This window comes from Corvus cornix, chromosome 6 (genome assembly GCF_000738735.6).
Source record: "Corvus cornix cornix isolate S_Up_H32 chromosome 6, ASM73873v5, whole genome shotgun sequence".
Lineage (NCBI taxonomy): Eukaryota > Metazoa > Chordata > Aves > Passeriformes > Corvidae > Corvus > Corvus cornix.
The window spans coordinates 15,328,667-15,352,054 of NC_046336.1; the positions used below are offsets into that span (position 1 = coordinate 15,328,667).

At 37.7% G+C, this 23,388-nt stretch overlaps 2 protein-coding genes across 10 annotated transcripts in view; one reads left to right on the top strand and one right to left on the bottom strand.

Annotated features, from left to right (window-relative positions):
• Positions 1-17,117, bottom strand: part of DNTT (DNA nucleotidylexotransferase) — a 140,723-nt gene extending 123,606 nt beyond the window's left edge. For all 4 annotated transcript variants that reach the window (XM_039554471.1, XM_039554473.1, XM_019292767.3 and 1 more), the window contains exon 1: positions 16,608-17,117. The gene's annotated coding sequence lies outside the window, so the exon portion shown is untranslated. The remainder of the gene's footprint in view (positions 1-16,607) is intronic.
• Positions 1-23,388, top strand: part of BLNK (B cell linker) — a 95,031-nt gene that overhangs the window by 11,843 nt on the left and 59,800 nt on the right. For 4 of the 6 annotated variants that reach the window (XM_010410250.4, XM_010410242.4, XM_010410238.4 and 1 more), the window contains exon 3: positions 19,426-19,472. The exons of the other annotated variants lie outside the window; for them this stretch is intronic. In XM_010410250.4, the coding sequence (XP_010408552.1) occupies positions 19,426-19,472 (47 nt within the window). The remainder of the gene's footprint in view (positions 1-19,425; positions 19,473-23,388) is intronic. 6 annotated transcript variants of the gene reach the window in all.

The following is a 23,388-nucleotide window of genomic DNA, read 5'->3' on the forward strand; positions in this document are numbered from 1 at the left end:
CAGTTTCAGCTAAAAGAGTATTTCCCAATGCTACAAGTGATATTTTCACAGCATGGGATATGGGAACAGGTGGAAAGACATTAATATTGTTTTAGGCTGCTTGGATATTGTCTTGGAAAAAAGGTAACCAGCATTGGGTTCTGTTCAGATTGATCTGACATCCATCCCTGTATATTTAGTCTTACAAATAAAATTCAGACCATGAATGTCTTGAGTTTCCAGAGGGGGGAGAAAAATTCTTTTCTAGGTCCTATATATACAAAAGAAATTAAAGACTTATTAAGTATATTCTTATAACCTAATTCTTCTGGGAAAGAGCCAAAAGACTCTTGCAGTGTTTTCCCTGGGTGTCAAGCAAGCACAGAAAGCTTAGGTAATTCAGAGAAACATGGTACAAGTCGCAGGTACTATTGAGTCACACCCTTGGGCTGGCAGTTGACACCTTAAGGCCACAAGTCCATATCCAGGGTTTAATAATATATTGCATATCTCAGAAAGCCCTAAGCTTTTTACAATGACACAAAATTTTAATATTAATGTTTTGGCATACCCAAGTGTTTTGGCATACCCATTGTTTGTCCTACCTTTGGCAAGCACAGAAGGTTACCATGGCAAAAAAACCTGATTGTTCACCACAGAAAATTGATGTTTCAAAAATACACATTTTCAGCTACAAAAATTAATTAGGCCATGTAACTACATTAATTGAATTGTATTTTTACACAGCTTTTATTCCTCTGACATTGCTTTCTCCTATTTGTCTACCATCTGACACCTTCCCTGTCACCTTTCCCCTCTGCATTTCACGGTGACTGAGCCCGCTCCCCCTTTAGACCTCCTTGCCTTCAGCGCCTTCCAACACCCAGTGCTTTGTTTCTGCTCCTCTTTTAGCCAGGGTTCTCCTTCCCTTTGCTCCTTAATTATTTTCTATTGGGCATGGATTGAAATTTCTCCTGCTGACATTCCTCATGGATTTACGCTCCTTCAGAGATTCCTCATTTCCATTCTTCTCAGATGTAAAGGTTTCCTGTCAGAAGCAGCAGAAGTGGCTTAGATATCAGAAGTGCATTTTCAGAAACGCCTCAATTTCCAGGTATTTCTACAGACTGTGCTCACTTTCTAAATGAAGAGTGGATAGTAGCAGGAGCTGGGCACCTTGAGCGCTTTGTCTTCTTTATGCAAAGACAAGTGATCTCAGCACCTATCCCTTTAGCAAGTACTTTACAGACTTTGAAAACACAGTTAAAATAAAGTCACTTAAAATGAAAGTTTTCAGGGAAGGTAGAAACTGAAAATCATTTCTTCTCCACGGAGATAGGTGCAAAGCATTAAAAGAGAAGGCAGAAAATGTAACAAAGAGTAGGGCAGTGCAAGCTTCGCCCCCGAGCAATTCTTGCAGCGATGCAGTGGGGGAGGGAGCAAAGGGACAGGTAAGAACAGATCCCTAGGTCGCCCTGAACATCAGCAGCTGCCAGCTACAGAGGGCTTTGGCTCTGTTTCTTACTCTTTCTAACCAAATAGGAAACTGTTTCTGAAAGCAGAATCAGTTACTTAGAGTCATTTCAAGAAGAGGAAAATGGTAAGAACATGTCTTAGAAAGAAGACAAATGTAGTTTAACTTATCAAGTAACTAGAAGCAAAGAGCCATCTTAAAGAGACATGGGCTAAAGAAAGGTATTTTACAGCTTAGCACCTCTTCTGCTTATCAACCATCTTCAATGAAGTCGTAAGGTACAAGGGTATTACACATTCATGCATCATCAAAGCATGAGGCAACTGTAAAGTAAAAGCAAAATTTGCATATTTATCCTTATTCTCAAAAAAAAAAAAGGCAAAAGAAATATGAAGCTAGATTACTGAATGTATATATAATTTCTGAAATGTAGGGCACTATGAAGATATGCATCATTCTTGGCACACAAGAATACAAGTGATTTTAGCTATCAAGTTATTAGTTAAACATATATGAATATTAATAAATAAAAAGCTCAAAAGAAATTATTAGACTGAGATACAAAGTCAAACATCATTATCACTGGATTCCCATTATTGTTAGCTTAGAAACTGAATTTTATCCAATCATTTTGAATTATTTTCCTGCCAAGTATTTTCAAATATCTCAAAAGCAATTTAATAAAATTGTCTAATGTCATAAACTAGCAATGGAATCCTGCAGTAAAAAATCCTGAGCCACTGCAAAAGTATTTATTGCAGGAGTGGCCCGTTATTTTATTTTCTGTGACAGAAGAGCATTTCTATTCATATTCCAAATGCTGCTGCCAGAAATTATTTGAACATAATTTTTTTGTGTTTTATGCAGTAGCTGCAAAGGATACGAAGTGCTTGTCTGCTTTCCAGTCTTTAAGCTCCAGCACACAACAATTCAATCAAATTCTAAATGTCATGTTAGTCATAATTACATTAAATATGGATTAAAGGAATATCTTTTGATGCAGAATTCTTTGTTCTTAAAGTTTACTGATAATTTTAAATGTTAAGTTTTGTGTACCTTTCAAGTTCAGGGAACATGAAGAAGAATGTGAGAAGTTGTGGAAATTAAGCCATTGTGTCATAGTTTCTAATGTGGACTTTGTAAGCCCTTAACTGAAAAATAGAAGTCCAGAGTTTTGCAATTTTTAATTTCCTCCTCTTTCTGTTTTGTTCAAATATCCCAGTTACAAAAGTGCACCCCTTCTTTTGAGAATTTGTGATTAGAAGAATCTTCATTTTGGTTTCTTTAGTACTCTTTCCTTCATGAAAGATCAGGGTATTTTACAATGCATGTAAATTGCTTCACAACACTAATGTCCAAAATCATTAGTAATGTTTAAAAAAAATCGAGCCAGAAACTATAATCACTCCCCCATTGTTAAATACCAGCTGCTAACCATTTCAGAAATCTTTAGCATGCCTAATCAGAATTTAGTCCTTCTGCTTTCACATTATCTGTTTCCAATACAAAGCAATAAACTCCTAATTCTCCAGTCTTTATTTTATCCTTAAAGAGGCAGGTGAAGAGGGGCACCATAGTGCTCTTAACCTGAGAGAGATTTCTGAAGGCTTCTGGGAAAATCAACTTTTCTGCAGTAAAGGCTAAAGCCAGCTGAATATTAGCAATTCTCATGAGAAGGCATGAACAAGGTTAAAAATTGATGTTGTAGAAGAGTTTTTCCAAGAAAGGGACAGCTTTTAGGGCTCCATTGGTTTGGAAAGGTGAATACATATACAACTCCACTGAAAACAAGAAAATCCTGTGAGAACCAGACAATATAGCAGGGAGAAAAGGCTCCTTGGGAATAGGCTGGGAAGAGTCTGGAGTTTTAAGTTGTCTGTTTCTACTGAGTTCAGAAAGGAAGGACTTTATGAGCTTTCTATGTAAAAACAGGATTGCATTAAGTACAGCTGACTTTAGACTAAAGTCTCTATTCCAAACAGGGGGAACCTGGAAAGGCCTCGAATATTAACACTTTACTTGAGGCAGTGGGTGATGGTAGTGCCAAAATGAGATAAATTTCCAAGGAGATACATTTCCACCTACTATTCTTAATCAATCAAAGAACTAAATGGAGTCCTAAGTGCAGAAATGAAAGATGGCCAGAAATAATTATTGAAAAAAATTAAAGGAACTTGCATTTCAAAAAAAAAAAAAAAAAAAAAAAGCAGAGAAAGGAATACCCTTTTGTTAAAACATGTCTAGATACTGCAGCTCCAAAGCTACTAATTGTAAAGTGACATGAATGAAAGCAAAACAAGTACACTGTTACCCCCACAGGACAACCACAGGGGTGTTACATGAGGACGATTATGCCAGGACAGTCCTGCTGGTAGATTTTCACTTAGACACAGTTGTAGCCTAAGATTTAGATACAACCCACAATAACCTGAGCACATTTTGCTGATGCTGACTGAGCTGTTATGGCTATATTAAAAAGCTTAACGCACCTAAAATGAAAGTCCATGAAGTTACCAAGTGTCAGGGAGTTTCCCCTTAATGAAATGAAGCCATCCTGGGGTTTTTTATAGGATGACATCTGCTCTGAATAAGGACGATTCTACGGGAAAGGAAAAAAAAAAGCAAACGAAACAGGAACACTAACCCAACCCTATAGATTGCTACTAATGTAGTGACTGCTAAATTTCAATGTAATATTGTCTTTAATTTAAAATGATCAGCAGATGTCTTGCACAACCAGCATACTGCTAAGAGCAAAAGCTTCCAGCCATTCCTAGAATGGCTCAAAAAACACTATTAAATATTTATCAATCTTTCCATATCTAAAAACTTATGGAATTTGCCCACATTAAAAAATAAAAACAAAGCACACACAAATGCAGTTGCAGAGATCTTTCATGAGTTTTCCCAGTGCCAATTTCGTGCACAAGTGCAGACCTTACCATTAGGGAATCTGGCTTGAAGTTTAGGTTGGACTGCTGGGAAACCACATCACACACTGGTGCTCAGGAAGAAGCATGCTGGAAAGAATTTAGAATTCCCAGAGGTCCTACAAAAACAGTGCTTAGAAGAGTAAGAATTTCAATCATTTCATGTATTTTAGGCCCCTGGAATACTGAAGAGTAAATTCAATCCAAAATTCACATTAGTGTGTCAAATGCAGAAACACAGGTCCTGTTTGTAGGGTACTTGATTTCCTCTAGGCACTCTTACCTGCAGCATTTGACTTCACATTAATAAGCAGATAGACACAAAATTCCTACAAAAGATATTTTAAATTGTTTATTAATATTGTTTTGACCTGCTATAGAAGACTTTTATTTTGTTCCTTTGCTTTTCTATTTATTTCCTCCAATGTTCCTGTGTAGCTGGGTTTTTTCAATTAACAGTTTAACTATTCTGTCCCCTGCTACTTCAATGCAATTTACACTTTTAAAAGGTGTTATTTTCTGCATCCATTGCAACACAGTCCTTGAAAAGCATAGGACTGAGAACTATTAAAACCTTACAAATGCGCAGGGGTTGATTTCTCATGGTACGACTCTGATAGAGTAAAAAGTTGATTTTCTACCAAACTTACTTAAATGTCCCAGTAGACATCTAGAACATCTAATCAGCATAATATGAGTAGGCAAGGTGCTTAACCATCTGAATGCAGGATGAGATACAACGAATCTAACAAGTCATAAAAATTTTTGGTTAAAAAAAATACAGGCATTAGACTACAAACATATGTTATCTATTCATAGCTGGTGACCTATTTTACTCACTCAGAACTACTCAAGGCAAATGTTGGCATTTGCCCTTAACCCCTACTTTCCTGTGAAGAGGAAAATGCATCACTTCATTTGTGCATTAGATTGTCTGCGTCCTGTAGTATATAAAAAGCAGATTAGAGAAATGTCTTATGTGCCAGCATCACACTAAGTGAAAAAGACTCTTCACTGGAACAAACAAACAAATCAACCTCAAAACCTCAATCTTTTACCTGAATGTTTTTGATTCAGGTGGTTTCAGAGTATCTGAAATACATCTGTACAAACACAGCACCGAATTTTGAAGAGGCAGTAGGAAAAAAGAGCAAATAAATTCTGCAAGTGTATCATCCCCAAAGCCTGGGGTTTATTTGGTCATATATACACTTTCCAAACAGAAAGTCCTCTACTGACAAAATTTCAGTGTTTTTTAGAACTGTACCATGCATTATTTATGGTGTTATCCTTTCTTCCTTTTCCCTATCCAATTAAGTATTCTTGATTTTTACAGGGTAGAGCTACATTTTCTGTTGGGTCTTGAAGGACTTTTGTGACTGTGCTCATGAATAAATTCAGAAATATATGAAACTGAGGAACTCAACAATTAGGTCATAGGAGGTTTTTTATGTTTTCCTATGTTTTTCATCCCAACACAAACCACCACATTGGTTCCAAATGCGAGAAATATCCATTTGGTCAGCCCAGAGAAAACTGGTATCATTTGATATTGGCAGACAATAGCTGAATTTCCACAACATAACATGAAGTATATCTGCAACATCAAGAGTTCCTTGGATACGATTTTTGCCTTTGTTGAGCTTCAGCTCAAAGTAACCCCTATTCATTAATTTTAATCAGCTAAAGCCAAATAGAGCCACTTTTGTCATGTTAAACAGTACCCAGAGTCACAGACACACTGCAAAAGCCTGGTTATCAGTCAGTTCAACAACTCTCCCAACATCCACCATCTGATCTTGTGCACCTCACACACATTCAAATGAGCTACAGATTCCCCCTCTCACATGTGGATAATAGTGGGAAGACATAATCATTTAACAAACATATTAGAGTGGAAAATGCCAGGGTCTTTTACTTGGCAGGTAATGCAATAGAAATTATATAATTTGGTTTTCCATATTTAAGTATTCTAGAAGATATCTGGTCATACTATGCAGGTATACTATTTGGCTGGGTAAATAGAGTCACGTAAAAATCAGTAGAAAGTACTAAGTAAAAATAAAATTTACTTTTATTACTTTATGTTTTACTTTTCTAGACTAAAAATACAATACTTCTGTTTTGATTTATGTAGGAGGTACACACCACTATGGGTTATTTCATTCATTTATAAGGACAAGTTTCTAAATTGATTTTATTTTCTAAGCCTGCATATCTGAAGTTTAAAACCTGTGCTTCTCTCCCCTCCAAGAAAAATAAGTGAATGTAAAATACAGATTTAGCAACAACACCCATCCAATTCATCAGCATCCTCCATTATTAGAGAGTTTAATTTTTTTCATTTTTTATACTTTTATTGCACCAGAAATAGCTACAAGTAGTTCCATCCTATAATTGAAGTAATATGGTCATGGCTAGCAGCTTTAATCACCAGAATGAATGTGGAAAGCCATGCTAAAAAATAGTACTTGCAGTATTTATTGAACTATGAAGAAATTTAAGTAATCAAAATTGACTGGTTTTATCCAAAACAGTTATTTTATTTTACTCATGGTCAATTTAAAAAGAGCTGGATTCACATTGATATTGAACTCATCACAAACCTTTTAACAGTGGGGGATTAACTTCTAATAAACAAACAATTTGTCAGCAGTTGATAATTGATATATCAAAATTCAAATGTTCTCTCTTTTTGTGTTCTTTTTGTGTTTTACAAGCGTATGTGCCCAATTGTAAGGATGGCTGTTATGCAATATGATCATCCATTATTGCCTCTTGACTTTCACAAATCATCGAATCATTTAGAGACCAGCATATGTTTTTTATATTAGTGCACAATGTTCACACAATTACTAGTTTGTTTCTTCATGTAAACAACACTGACAGTCACTCTGCACAATACATTTCTTTAAAACCTTGATTAAAGCATTTAAATGTAAAAATGGAAATACTCGCTGTAAGCTAAATTTCAGTATCAGTCAATGGCTTGAGGGTGAGAAAGGGAGAGACAAAGTTAACCAACAGTGACCTTTTTCCTAAAAAGAAATACTCCCACACACAGGGAAACTGGGGTTAGGAGAGCAATTTAAAGTTAACATGCTGGTCGCTTTCATCCCAGTATAAATATCACTGGCTTTCAGATACCATTATCATGACAGACTAATATTAGAACTGTTCACAAATATGGGTATTGTTTTCCTGGAATGAGTTTATTTTTGAAATTATGTGAAAAGATATTTGCATGAACGGTTTTGACCTCTTCTCTTGCTCTTTGCCCATTAATATATCTCAGCTGGTTTGTATTTTAACATTCCGAAACTTCCAGTTGCTTTCAAAGCTCAACTTTTCTCAAAGAAAACATGCTGCTTTTCTTTTCTCCTCACACTCTGAACTCTGCACAAGCTTGCTAATAGATTTAAAGACATACTGCTCCAAAATGGTCCAATGGCAGCACACTGAAATTCAAGTGTTATTTCATGAACTGCCAGGAAAGGAAACAGTGTCTGTATGTCAGGGGAAATTTGGAATTTCTTGTAATCATTTAATCTTGGTTGTCAACAGCATGTTGGGTCATTGACTTATAAAGCCTTGAAACCAAAATATTTATTTTTAGACACTTTAAATACATATTCTGGTATTTATTTCACTTCAAGAGCCATGCTTGCTAACTACCGTAATTTAAATTTTACAAATGGGTAGAAAAAGTCCTCTCTAAAGTAGATTCATGTATGTTTATATATAGTGGAAGAGTCATTGCCATGACATTTGGCATCATTCTTATAACCCACACTAATTGCCTTGCTCACAGTTAACTTGGGTCACTTCTAGAATGAGCCAAAAGGAAGTCTGTTTCACTTGCATTCCTGAACAGTATCTAATGCTATAAAATCAATGCTGAATGTACTAACAGCAGGATTATAAAATCAGAATACTTAAAAGGTTTGAGTACTTCAGACATAGACAGACTTCACTGGCTACCTTGAAGTGTCAAAGAGAAAAAGACCAATATTTTCATTTATGAAGATTCATCACGCTGAGGGGGAAGGGAAAGATGCACATGCTGGGTACCCCAGGACCTTGATTAAATATGCAGATCTAGCATGAAATCCAAATAAATAAATGTTCATGTGTAAAGACCAAGCAGCAATATAGAAGTATAAAAAACACAAATACTGTATCACTTACATACTGATACTCTGTAAAGCAATATATACGCACATGAACACCATAACTTCAACCTAATATGATGAGTCCTGTATCCAAAACTAGATGTCCTTTTTCCTGTTGAAATTGTCTAACAGTTTAACATCTATTAGATAGATATACATCACCTAACAAATAGGTCATTATACCCTTAAATTTCCATATAAGAACAAAGGAGGTGAAAAACTTTCAAAGCACTTTTTCCTTTGCTTCTTTCTAACTGATGCTATCTGTTCAGGTCTTGACAGCTAAAGTAAAAGGAAATCAAACCTCTCAAATTAAGTTACTCTCCACCTTGATAGCTATCCCCACAACATCTATCACCCAGAAGCATCATTAGGACCAGACATGTTGCACTGACAGAAGACACTGTTGATTGCATTAAACCAGAAAAGACTTTAATTAAACCACTTAAGCACACTAACAAATTTAATGGCATCCGAGAACAACAGGATATTGGGGTATGGGGGAGGGAATGCTCTGTCTACAGGGTGTCTTTCAAATTCCCAAACTGAGAAAAACAAAGCAGATGTTTAAATCAAATATCCTTAACCACTTTGTAACCGAGTACATACTGAGAAAGTTCGTAAAGCTCTTTGTGTCACCGGTAGCATTGACTAATACTGTACAAGCCTTTGGCTTTGCCCCTTCAAGATGTGGCTCTCAAAATTTGGGGCTGTCCCGGCCATAAACCACTAAGCAGCACCCTGCTCTCTATCACAGACCAGGAGACATGTCACCACTCTGTGCTATACCTATCTTCCTCCCCACCTTAGAAGTCCTCATCCACATTCACCATGCTGTGACCCAACAAAGATTTTGATCATGCTTTGAGTAAAGATATTTACAGACATAGGCACATGTCGCTGTTTTTCTCCAGGGGCAGAAATAGTTTCTTCTCCACATGTTGCATGCACTGCTGGCAGATGGTCTTTTCAACACATAACAGTTGTGAAGGCTGAGTTCTTGCAGCAGCTCAGACCTAGCATGTGTGCTTCACAGTAAGAGGTCTTAATTGTGCTCAATCTTGATACCTCTGCTGCTTACCTAAATTATCACTATTACAGTATTTTGTCCTACTTGTAAAGACTGCCAGCCAGCACCTTCAGGTCTATCTTTTCACAAAGTTATTTCAGCCATTGAAATGCAGCAGTCATGATCTTGCTGATGGAGTCCGTGATTACTCACTATTAATAACGTTGCTTGCTGTGGTTGAGGTAATATGAATCAAGCAAATCAAGTGCTCATTTTCAAGACGCCTACAGATACACAACATATTTGTGACTATGTGAATTAAAGAGTACCTATATAGGATAGATATAACCACTGAGATTATTAAAATCTAAACAGTGGAACTAAAGCCCTACCTCAAAACCCTAAACCAGTATCAAAGGAGGGACAGCAAATCTATTCCACTATAAAGGGAGAACTTTCAAAGTCAAATAGCTCAGCACGTTTCTGTGTGGGCATTTGAAATTGTTTCTTCAATGTAGATGCACAAGGAGCTTATGAGGTGGCTTATTTCTAAAGAGAAGACAGCCAGCCATCAAAGTGTTTAGGGTAGACAGGCATGTACTAAGTCACATTTGGTTTCCTGATTCAGCAAGAGTATTTGTTCTTATAATTAAGATTTGCTACTTCTAGTTCCCTTGATGAAATGTAATGTGCTTACAATTATGCAGATGTTCTTGCTTAATCTTTCAAGAATATATAGGTTTTGATTTTAAGACTGCTGTTACAGCTTAACTGCTGCTGACAACTTCTGCCATAGTATTTGCTCTGAGAGGTGAGATGATTCTCATACCCCTTCTCTACAGCTTTTTCAGGCTCAGCTATTTCCCAGCACTTCTTGTTCTAATTGCTTTTGTCTAGATGCAGGAAAGCAGAAGGCAGCTGATTCTGCAGGCAGTGTCAGCAGGGAGCACATCTGCACAGTTCCCAGGCCCTTGGCCAGCAGGGGAGAGCTGAAGGTCCAATGTCACCCACTTTCTGGGATTCTCAAAGATTGATCCCACTGCTCCCAACAGCCTGACACACCTGGGGAGCACCTGTATTTAGTTATTTGGCTTGTATAACTGCAGTTCACTAAGATGATAACTTCCCTTCCCCGAAGAAAGAAGAGTCCTTGCCAGTCTCAGCTACCAGTGACCTGAGAATTGATTCCTGATATGCTATTTCCTGTTGTCATTTTCAGTGTCCCTCATGAGGGCAGGATGGAAACAATTAGTACCCAGAAAACTGAGTTTTGTATTTCAGTGCAATGCACAGAGCATCTTGCACTGACTCAGCCTCAGCCATTGTTCACAGACATTACTCTTCCTACTAATTCAATATTCAAGTACTAAAACACCACCACCACAACCATTTTAGCTCTTGCCTCCTCCCATTCCCTTAGTAAGCAAATTAGATTAACTGAAGGGACTTTTTCATACCTGCAGAGATGTCTGCTCACTTAAGGAAATACCAAATAGCAAAACCAGATTATTCCAATAGGAAAGAGGAGCTAGAAAGAAACTGCACATAACCACACAGCCAAGGGACAGTCTTTGTTTTCACAGCATAAGCTAGACACAGAAGGGCACCACTTGACTCAAATCACCTGCATGCAGTTACTGGAACAGGATCAGGTAGCTGGAAGCAGCATCTGGCCTCAGACCTGTTTCAGCCCTGACAAAGGCAAGATTATTAACAGAAGCTGGCAGTGTCAATTCTGCTTTATGTCATTATTAAGCTGGGTCAACAGCATATTGCACTCACACCTTGGGCTGAGTCCTGAAGAAAGGTCAGTTCTTAAAGCACCAGGTCTGCTTCCAGCAGGACTCCTCTGTACTGAGGACATTTCTGCAGCATGTCCTGTTTCTTGGCATTTTGACTACAGACTGGAAACATTTTCCAGGCCTAAAATCTTAGATGTGGCCAAAAAATGGAACTTTTGACACTACAATATTTCCCTTTGCTCTGATTCAGAAGGAATAGCTGCAAACCTCACATAAAAGTAAAAGTAAAGTGCTTTGGAACCACTAATGCAGTAATGCTTACATGCCTCATTTGGGTCTTTTACCTTATATTAAAAAACATGAAAATGAATTGATTCAACTTTACCAAGTTTTTATAGATTCTTAATCATCAATGAAGTGAAAGAAGCCCTGAAAAACAATTTGTTTTCATTGATGAAGCATTTTTAGAGATAAATGGTTCTGCTAGAAGAATTTCAGCTGGCTCTTTTGAATTCTCTTTTCTCACAAAAACAAATCAGTCTTACTAATCTTGCAGCCTACATCAGCAGAGGCTCTGCTGCTTTTTGCTGAGGCTGAATTTCTGGTGGTCACAGTTATTTCTATATGTGGTGACTTCCTTCCTCTTTCAAACACTGAAACTCAATTTGCTTAAGCATATAGTGGTGCATTACTACAAAGATATGGGAAGTGGTTTTATTTTCTGTGTTCCAGTAAATGTCCTTTCAGTAAGGACATGCAAATACAGACAGAGCTTGGCCCACAGAACCTTACACTCTCAGTGAGAAAGAAAGTATATTTTTGAAAGAACCTTGGAAACCTCTCATCTCTCCATCAGGTCAGCCTAACACTAATGGGGACATCATGTTCCAGGAAAAATAACATGAACTTTCCCATTGTATGCACTATATAAACGGATTTATTTTACAAATCAAACCTTACTGTCTGTCTTAGAACAAAGCTATTTCTGCAGCCAGTTCTCAAGGAGAAGACCATTCATTCCACATGTGAGATTGAATAAGACAGGTTCAAAAAGTCTTGGACAGTCAAGTATAAGCAAACAGCTCCTGGGGTATACAACAGGTTGGAAACCCTAGGTCATAAACAAATAAATCATAGGTGAACCCACTCATAGCACATATAAGAATAAAGGGTCAACTAGTTTAATGTTTCACTGAGCTCTTAATGTAAGATGGTACTATTGCAATAGGCAGCTTCCTCAGAACAATGCTAACCACAGGGGTTCACTGAGCTACTATTGAAAGAAAACATCTTTCAGTCAAGGAAAAAACAGGTTTCTAACATCTCAACAGCTAAAAAAAGTGGTAGGTGAGGCAGTACAGATTCCTCAGAACCATACAGCTCAACGCATATTAAACCTTATCAAATAATTCCAAAAACCCTCTGGTTTTGATTTGAAATGTTAGAGCAGCAATACTACAGACAGATCTCCATCAATGTAATAAAGTATTTCCAGCTGCCCTAAGGAATGTGAAGTAATCTACTGTTCCTTCCAGCAAGGGAAACATCTAGATCTCAAACTCCCATTACATGCTGAACACAGCTCTTGGTAACACAATATTAGATTGGCAGTTTTTTAACTAAAAGCATGCCTGAGGACAAAATAACAGCAGCATTCCATCATGGATGACAAATCCACTGTGGACCAAGAAACCCAACCCCAGCAGTCCTATTTACAACAAGCATGTCCTGAATACATTCCCTTGCTACCAATACAACTCCGTTTGTACTCTGCAAGGGTTTATATAAACCAAGTGCAGAGACAGCTGCTCTGAAATCTTAGAGATCTCATGTATATTAACAATTCTGGTGCTACTAGCATGACTTATGCTTCCACAGTTTTGGAAAGGCATCAGTGTCCAAGAGGTAAGGAGAAGCCCCAGGGAGTGCAGACAAAGTCAGAGCGACTCTGCACATAGCAATTGGCCTCATGTCATTGCAACCACTCCCACTCAGACCCCAAAGGTCAAACGCATGTTACAACTGTTAAGCACCTGCAGTGGATTACCAGGTTCAGGACAGATAAGATTCCATCTCCCAGCTCTGGCTGGCACAACTGTTAACAACTAATCTTGTCCTTAGAGAGCAGCTCTGAAGCAAACAGGATTGCTGCTCGGCTCTGCTTTCCCACTAAAGCAGCAGGCTTGCCTATCTGAAATGACAGCTGCTGTTTCTTATACCACTTCTATAACTGTGACTTGAGTCTCATTGCAGAATGTCAACATTTGTGTTCAACAAATATGATTCACCATGTTTTGAAAGTAACAGAGATGGAATGATAGAGGCAGCATATGATTCACCACAGCCTTGAAACTGCACAGAGTTATGTTTCATTAGAATTATGCTACCAACATTTTTTATCTCTGAGATATTTGCAACAGTTATTATAAACTGAGAAGACTGTAAAAGAAACACTTACAATCAAAAATTGACCAATATTATTTGGCAATTCTTGCCACAAACTGCTAACTCAGAAAAAATAATCTATGATTTTTTTTCCCCACACTTCTAATTACATTTTCACTGAAGCACACTCACTTCCCTTCTTCCTTCAGATTTGCCTTTGTCTTCACCCAGTCTTCTATTGGTGATGTCTTTCATCTTATTATCTGGAAGATAGATTTGAATAATGCTTTTATATTTTTCTATGTTCATTTTAAATTGCACCCTTTGACTATAGGTATATGACTATAGGTGCCCCTAAGCCATGTTTTTAAAAATAGTTTTTAAAATAATCGATACTTCATTTTTGCATATCTTTGCTTGTTATTAGTAATTTATACATTATGTATATAATGGCACTGGAGGCAAAGATAAATTAAAGCCTCAGTGGGGCAGGCATCCTGCAGAGTTTTAGCAAGGGATTTTTTTCTTCAAAGACACGAGCAACACAAGCTACACAAAACAGAAAAGAAAAATATTTTTTTAATGCCCTTTGAATAAAAATATGAATGAGAAATGAATATATTAACCATGATTCAGCAAACGAACATGGGAATGATTTAATCACATATCCATATGCTTTATCAATTCATAGCCTACATATCTTGCCTGAATTCATGTGAGATCTCAGTTTTGGTCATAAAGTCCTGTTTCCCCTCCCAGAGGAGCTTACACTTGTGAGTAATGCCACACCTGAGAAACACATCACAGCTCTGAGGCCAGACTTCCCCTGTTTGTTCATAAGAGGTCAAAAATTGGTAGCTGCCAAGCAGTTTCCCAGCTGACCTTGATGAAATTCTGTAACTCTTACCCTCACCTTTTTTTTAAGCCTCATGCCCCTTTCAACCTTTTCTCCTCTAATGAAACTGTTCATCAGTTCTCTAGCATGAGGCTGTGCATTCAGAAAGGTGACCCACAACCTGGCATTATATGAGACATTACTAAAATAAGCAAGATTTAGTTGGAAGTGCTCTGTAACACCAAGATAAAGCACAGAGAATTGCAATTTTAGTATGTAATACAGTTAAAATCCATTCATCTGCTATGCAAACTGGTCTCACTATAAGGCCACTTTGCACACAAAGTGCTATTGCTGCCACTAGATGTCAGTTTTACACACTTTAAAATGGACAATTCCCTTAAAAACAGTAATTCTTCGTTCACAATAGAAGCAGCTCTCTATTGTGTCATTCTTTCTGAACTAACCTTTAATTTTAAGTATCTCACATTTTATTTACATTCTCTCCACTTCTCCCCCACCTCCTTGGGACATAGATCTCCTTTATTTAAGAAAAAAATAAAAATTTCCTCTATGCATTTATTCCATTATTTACTCAGTCTGAGACACTGGCCGGTTTTCCCAGATAACCTGGCAAAAGTCTATAGCTCAGGTTGTGTCTCTAGAGGCCAGCACTGAAATCTTACTTTTATTTCCCAGAGATATTTTCATATTCCATAAGGACACTTTTACTAAGAAATGCCAAAGTAATTACAGATAGGCTGCCATGCCAGTTAATAAGGGATATCATTAATATGGCTTATTAAAATTTTATGATTTTTCAGATTTTTACTTACATTGACTGCCTAAATTTAGATAGCTGTTGTTTATACACTAAACCTCTGTCTCTCAGAAGTAAAAAATGCAGTTGTACATTCCTCCTAATCAAGGAGCTCCTTCCAGGTGCTTTTCTTGAAAACAGTTTTCATTAACTAGTCTTAACACAAACTTGGTCATACTGAACACAGAACTTCTATATTATGTATTTACTTTATCACAGCAAAATGAAATTGCTTTTTGTCAAGCAAATCTGTCTTTAATCCCTCCCCCCAAAGAAAAATTATTGAAGAAAATTAGGAGGAAGTCAAATTCAGTATACATTATTACATTCAAATATATGCATACACACACAAAAAGCAACAAACACTTCCAAAGCTGTCCATGCTCAGAACTGGCAACATTACAGAATGTAGCTCTGAATTTTTGTAAGGTAATGACAAGACTGTCACCTTACATGCAGCTGTACTGCCCACATATTGACAGTTTATCTAGCAACACAGTATGTTTGTCTATCATAATGTCAAAGGAATCCCCTCACCCTCATTCACATCAAAATCTGACATCTTCAAGCTCCTACTGATCCTTCACAGCTCTCCTGGATTGTTCAAGGTATTCTTTGCACCTGCAGCTGTAACCATCTTACACAAGTGCCTTCCTACCAGAAAGGGCTGGAAAGGAAGGAAGGGGAAAGATGTATTTCAATGAATTTCAAAACACTGCATCATGCAATCAACTCTATCAACAACCTTCTCCAAAGACATCCAAAAACTTTTTTGAGGCAACAACTCCACTGAAACCATCCATCTGCACGATCTCAGCAACTGTAAAAGCATGGCAAAAAAACTCCAAAGCAAACACAGAATCCAAAACACATCAAGTCCCATGACTGCTGACAGCAATGTTCATGACTTAAGAGCCTTCCTTAGAGAAGTGTTATGCCTGGGGCAGATGATGGGGTCTATATGCTGTGTATTGTGTTGCAACGTTTTACCCCATTCCTTTTACCTTCCTACCAACACTCGCTATCTCTTATCTGCCTACCAGGCATCCCCAGGACTGCAAAATGCCCTAAATCCCACCCAGCCAAGGCACGTAAGCCACCCGCACACACGCTGCTCTCTTGCAAGCGCATGCACTGAAGCAGAGCACCTCAGACATGCCAGATCACTCTGCATGTACTGCACAGTCCATGCACACGAGCCAGACGAAAATACACAAAACCCATTTATGGGTCTGCAGCTCCAGATCGTCACAGGTTGTACCTTCTCTTTGCTTTTGATGCAAGGCGTCTCCTTTGCCAGCACCCATGGTGGCAAGCAGCTACAGCAGGAAAGGCTCAGGTCCAAGATATGCTTCTGCAAGTAAAGGAGCAAAAGACACACCTCAAACATTTGCACTACTACAGCATTTCTCTCGCTCCAGGATGCTGTCTGCAGAACAAAGCTGGTTGGCTCGATCTGCAAGCTAGGAATTTTGGTTACTCTGAGCTACTGAGCTAAGTGAGTTACTGAGAAAATTGATGTTGGGTGAATGAAGCAGCCAGCAGAAATGAGGAAATCAACAGCAGGCTAGAAGAGAACAGATTTTTTTATATGCTTTCTAAATTGTGCTCTAATATGAAACCATAAACATAAAAACCAAAACACAGAAAACAGAAAAAAGGGGGGAAAATGAAACTAAAGAACACTCTGTCCCTTTAGTTCCTCATTGTATATTTGGCAACTCAAATTCCTCCAGGAAAGAGACTGCTTTAACTTCTTCTTTATCACACATATTCATTTGCAACTTATTCCATTCATGCCAATATGAATCACTAACAACGTATATCATAACCAACAACAGAAGCAGTGGTTAATTAAAATCTGGAAGCATTAGTCATCTTCCTACAGAACCTACCATGTAATTTCAAAACTGTTGAGTTTGCAAGATATTTTTGTACCCTTTCCTAGGACCAGAATTCTGCTGCTGCAGAGCAGCAGCAGCTCTTACCTTCAATCAATAGTGCATTTTACTAAAGGAAAAAATAAAAAGTTTTCAGCTGGACCCAGAGATCCATCATCTCAAACCTCAGAGAACCACATAGCATAATCCCATCATTAAAGACTGTCCCGGAGGAGGGGGAGAAAAAAGTTAAAACTCTCAATAAAAAAATTCCCCAGTAAAGGAATTGCTTAGATCCATAGCTTCGTTCTCTACCAAGCTCCATTGCAAGTTTAAAAACGGCTCCATGTGACCATACACACAGCACTTGCCTGTGTGGAAAGGCGGCTGGGCTTAGGCAGCACATTCGCAAACAGCATCTTGGAAGGACTGAAAGTTACACAAGATATTTCTCTGAAATCACCAAGCCATTATACCCCGGCAATCTTCAGACACACAAAGTAAAGGTTTAAATGCTCTGTTTTGCAAAGAAAAGGGAGTGAACAAGAATCAAACCTTTACAACAAAAAGCATAGCTGCCTCCACCTCTTACTGAAAAAGTACAAGAGGTGGTGAGGAAATGGCCCTATTCCGGATGGTCATTGATATGCAGCGGCAATTTGGTGAGTCATCACTACAGCTGATGAAGCCCAAACGAGCCCAGATGGGCCTGTATGGCAATCACACAGCTCAATACAGTTTAAATTTCCTCAGGAATTTGGTGATTTCAGATCTGCTGGATCATCTGCTAATTACCATACCCACTACATGTAGATATGCAGCTGCTTTCTGTTACAGTATAATTACAGGCTAAGTATTAAATGTAGGGGGTTCTCTACTGTCTGAAATGGCATATTTTCACAACAAATATGTCAGAGAAATGCAGAGATTCACTAGAATTTAAATATAGACTGAGGAAATATGTTTTCTCTGAGAATGTGTATGTTCTCCACTTGATCTTCTCTCATACACTTATTATTAGTGTCTCCATTTGTATGCCTGATACAAACTCATCTATCATGCTGATGAGATGGTGAGAGAAAAGGCAAAATGGTTTGGGACTGATGGCTGGGGCATTATTCAGAAAAAACAGATAGATCTGGGCAAACATCAGTCATCTTACAGTGAACTCAATATCACTGAGTTCACTGGAAAGTATCTATTTCAGAGATTTCACATCCACTGTAGGTCTGCCTAGGAAGTGTCAAAAAATACACAAACTAATTTGCTCTTCCCAACACAGAAACAGATGGATGGTTAGAATTGCATCTATTAAATGGACGTATTTTCAGCCTGACCTATCCTCTGCTGAAATCTAAACTGAAAAAGGGGGAATTTTAGCATTAGAAGGTTTCTGGACTGAAAACACGTAATCCCACATCTTGGTACAATCCTAAGACTTTACTGGAAATTTTGCACTAAAGAAAAATCCATAGTTAAAAAAGGGTTTAATTTAGACTAACTTAAAACTCTGACTTAAGAAGTTTGACTGCAAGCTGCACACTAGCTTGAACATCAAAAGCAGTGCATGAACTCCTCATTCACATTGAGGTGAAAGGTATATAGAACTACACAACCATTGAAATCATTTGGTGAAACTGTTTCCAGTACCTGAATTAGCTTGTTCAGCACTAGAATGGGCACTTTATGTGCCAAGGTAGAACACTACAAATTCTATTTCTTTTTTATCACCAGATTTTCATGGGTTGAGAAGTCATGCAGAACTTTAAAACCAAAACAGACCAAACATGAGGTTAAATAATATCCCAGCCATTGTTAAAGTATCTTCCACTCAGCCATTGTTATACTTATCTGCTGATTTGAGTAAAAAAAACCCAAAGAAATTCTGTGGTGAAGAGACCACATTAAATGGTTTGCTTATCACTTCTTGAATGATTCATTAACCAGCCTAATTTAATCCACCACATGCCCGGTAAAATTCCAGTTTAACAACGTAGTGTGTGCTACCAGCTTTCTAGAAATGTTACAACAGGCCAATAGCAAAAAGTTAAGCATTAACCAAGATGAGACAAGCATGTAGCTACAAAACTAAAAACTGTTTTTTCATTCACTTTATAAAATATCATTTATTTCACTTCATGGATTGCTCTTGATTAAAATGATCATTTAAGATATAAAACCTGTTTTCTCTCTTTTCAGAATGCATTAGATTATGAGCTGAGCAGATTCAAAACTATGCACCAGCCGTAAGTGTCCCATTATTTTCTGTTTCCCCATTGAATAACTAATACATTTGTACTCTGACAGTTGCTCTGTTAATGAATCAGGAAAAATGAGAAATGAAACCTCTTGCTCAGGTGAATTTTAACATTAATTGACAGGGGTGGGACTTCCTCAGGATTAGGATCCTGGAATGTTTACAAGAGCCATGGTTCAGATCAGCTGACAGGAAAGTCTCTTCTGCACCAGATGCTGGGTGTTATTCTTTCTCAGAACAGAAAGGGACAACCATAATATTAGTAGAAGTACAAGTTCAACTTTTTCCAAAACACAGAGGATCTTTGCTTGTATGGTATTTGAGGTCAAATTTTCAGAATTGGTTCATCTGCTACTTATGGATCAATTTAAGTGATCAATTTAACAAAGCACTATGTTGAAAGTAATTTAAATAGAATTTAAATACAGTACTGAATAAGTAAATATAGATATAATGGTTGAGAAATGCCTTTATATAAACTTGTGACAAGTCAAGTTCATTTCAAAGGATATCCTTAATGTTCAAATATATTATTTCTCTTGCAGTACTACAGAGAAATAATATTAGGGAATTTTCTCTATGAGCCAATAAAACCAAGAAGACTTCAGTTTAATATAGTGTGTTGCTTTCTTCACCTAATGGTTGTTGTTATTCCATGTAGCTTTCCCCTCTCCCGCTGGCTGGGGAAACATTGATCTATTTACAAATTGTTTTCTGAATTCCACTCTATTGGTAAGAAACTGGATGGATTTGAAGGCATTTTTACTCATTAAATTCCAATTCCTACTGACAGAAATTTGTTGAGAGCATAGGTAAATATTCTTCTGCGTTTAATTTAATAATTAACTAGATGAGTAAAAAAAAATCAAAGGACTTTCTTGCAAAGAAATTTAGTCTGATGGGACATCATTTTGAGAGAAAATGTAGAGAGAATTAATATAAAGTCAACCAAGGAGATGTCTTCTGTTTCTGATATGTATGAATCTGATCTACTACAATATTGGGGCAAACAGAAATATATTGAACTGAGGCCAAGAGTTGCATTTCTACTGATGTGGGCTTTCAGGCTTTGAATTCTCAAATTGTATACTGGAATAACAAAAGTGTTTTGCCATATGAATTCTGTTGTCTAAAGCATTAAAATTCCTTAAATTCACAGTGTGGATGTCGTATCCCTAGTACCAACTTCCACTCTAAAATCTGTTACTCTTACTTCATACTACTTGCTACTGCAAAAACTGCCTGAGGTTCTGCACTCAAACAGTTTAACTGGAGACGATCTACATTGATCCACCTAAGACAGATTAAGTGGCCTGTTCAAGCATGTTCATACAGCAGGTAATTCCCAATGGATCAAAACACTAAGGACAGATAAACAGAAAGTGAGTAATTGCCAGACAAGGTGAGACTGAAATCCTGTGTTTCTCCTGGCAGTGGCCAGGGTTTCAGGTCTCTGCCTTTATGAAAGTTTCTTCATGAGGGCTTCATTAGGCAGGAGTTAGGTTCTCTGACCACCATCAAAGGCTCTTTGCCTTTCCCATTCTAGTTCAACACTTGGTATTCTTGTTTTCCACAAGATTCTGAGTCTACAAGGCTGTAAGTGCTCTGTGAAAACAGAGTTATTCCCCATTTTGCTGGGACATGTCATGGCAGGTGTACCAGGAGCAATCTGCAGCCATGCTTGAGTGTGCTTCCCTGCCCTCTGTACCAAACACCTCCACTAACTTAATGCAAGGCTCTTTTCCCTCTAGCCAGTACCGTGCTTGTCCTCTAAGGGGAAAAAAATTCCTGGGCAAAAAAGACAAAATGGTTTATCTGGAAAGAGTTTATCATTGTAATTCTGTTTTGATACCCTTAAGTAAACTTTTTTTGCACTACACTTTTCATGAAGTCTCTTACTGTATTGGGTTTACTATATCAATGTTGGCTTTGACAGCCTAATGACAGCCCCATATAAACTAGTTCCCACCTACACTTCAAGCCATAGGTCTACCTAGATTGCTTCTGAGCAACTACTGAATATTAAGGTGAAATTACCAAGTTGTGGTCTCTACTAGTATCTTGCCCTACCCCTGAAATGCAATAATGAAAGATTTTCTTCCCCACTTGCCAAAACAATGTCAGAAGAGAGGTGCTGCTTTCAAACACAGGACAGCAGACTACTGAGTCACTGGTCCAAACCCTCTCTGGAGCTGGCTGCCGGGGTTGTGCAACAAACTGCTCTCACAGGTTTATACGTTTTCAGCAATCCTGACATCATGTTGAAATCTGGAGCTTTGCTTAAAGCCCTTCCTCCTGCAGAAGCACCTTTGTGCTTTTTTCACTCTGCACAGCAGATTCATTTGATAAACTCTCACCCTGAAAGCCTGAGATCACCCAAAACACTCACCTAGTTCACTCTCAAGAATGCCAGTACTTTCCAAATGCTTCCCATGAGAGCAGTTTCAAACATCCCACTGGCTACAGTCATGGGCTTGTTTAGTCAGTGCTAACATTTATGCTGCAGAGAACACTACATAGAACATCATGCAACATTCAGGAGCACTTTATAAGAGAGTGCAGGTACCATAATCAACCTCATACCACAGATATATGAGAATAGTGGAACTTAAGGCCTTTCCAAACATGCTGTCTTGCTGTGCAAATAAGATTGGTATTTACAACTGTATTCAGCAAAACCCAGCATATAGGCTATAACTCAATTATAAACATCCAAAATTTGGAAGCACATCTCAAGAAAGAAATGTAATTACAGCTCCATCACCTCAGTGTAGGTAGTCCAAGACTTACAGTATCAGATGTTTATGCAGAAGTTTTTTCATAATGTTTTCAGCTTACCCAAGTTTCATTTTCCCAGGGACCGTGAAATTAAAAGGCTGCATTTATAGCTAATGTGATTAGAAATTCATCCCAGATCAAACTCAGAATAAATTTTGCTCTCAGCTTGGGAGCTCTGGGGACTACTTTACAAAACCAGGACTGAAATCTTTCATCACAAAATCAGTACTTTCTATCACGTGCAAATTCAGAAGCCTGTTCTGGCTGTGACAGATTGCCAGGTAAACGAGAAATCCTCACCTGCAAATCAGGTCTGAGGTGTCAAGTCTTGAGTTTACCATTTGTATACAGCAACATGCAGTTATGGAAGATCCTGGGTGATAAGTGAGCTGTGTTGCAGAACACATAATTACAAGTTCTGTTTAATTATGGTGTGGGTAGCATTTGATCTCCTTTGCTTGAAATAAACATCTATCAATTTTCACTTCTGTGAAAAATGTTACTACTTTATTCCACCAGGAATTTATAGTATATGCAGAAAAAATTGCTATTCTTAAATCAAGTAAGTATTCTGTAATTAAGAGTGATTTCTAGATCAGTTTCTAGCATCTTTTTTATTTTATTTGATCATAATTTTTAAGAACTCCAAGCTGAAATTTTCCATCCTTGCCTTCCAAGAACAGGCAACATCTTTTCCTGAATCATATGAACAAATTCTCAGTTGTATGAGCTGTTACATACCAGGAAAGTACCTTTGTAATGCTGAAGTGTTCCACTTGAGATGGCTGCACTTTCATAGTTCAAACTGCAAGAACTAGAAATGTCACACATTAACACCTTTTTTGTTCTCCCCTCTCCACTCACACTTTTTCTTTTATTTCTTTATTAGGAAGGTAAACAACCTAATGTGGAAAATTCACTTTTCAGCTTTCACACAGACATCAACACTTAAATACACTTAACCAAAGACAAATCCTAACAAAAATACTAATAAAATTAATGAGATTTCCATGACAACTAGTCTTTTTCCTTAAAAAAATAGTAAAGACAAAGAGCTTTTGCTGTCTCTTTAAGCAAGATCCAGCAGTACAGAAATCTTGTCTTGTGCAGACAATCTCCATTTGGAC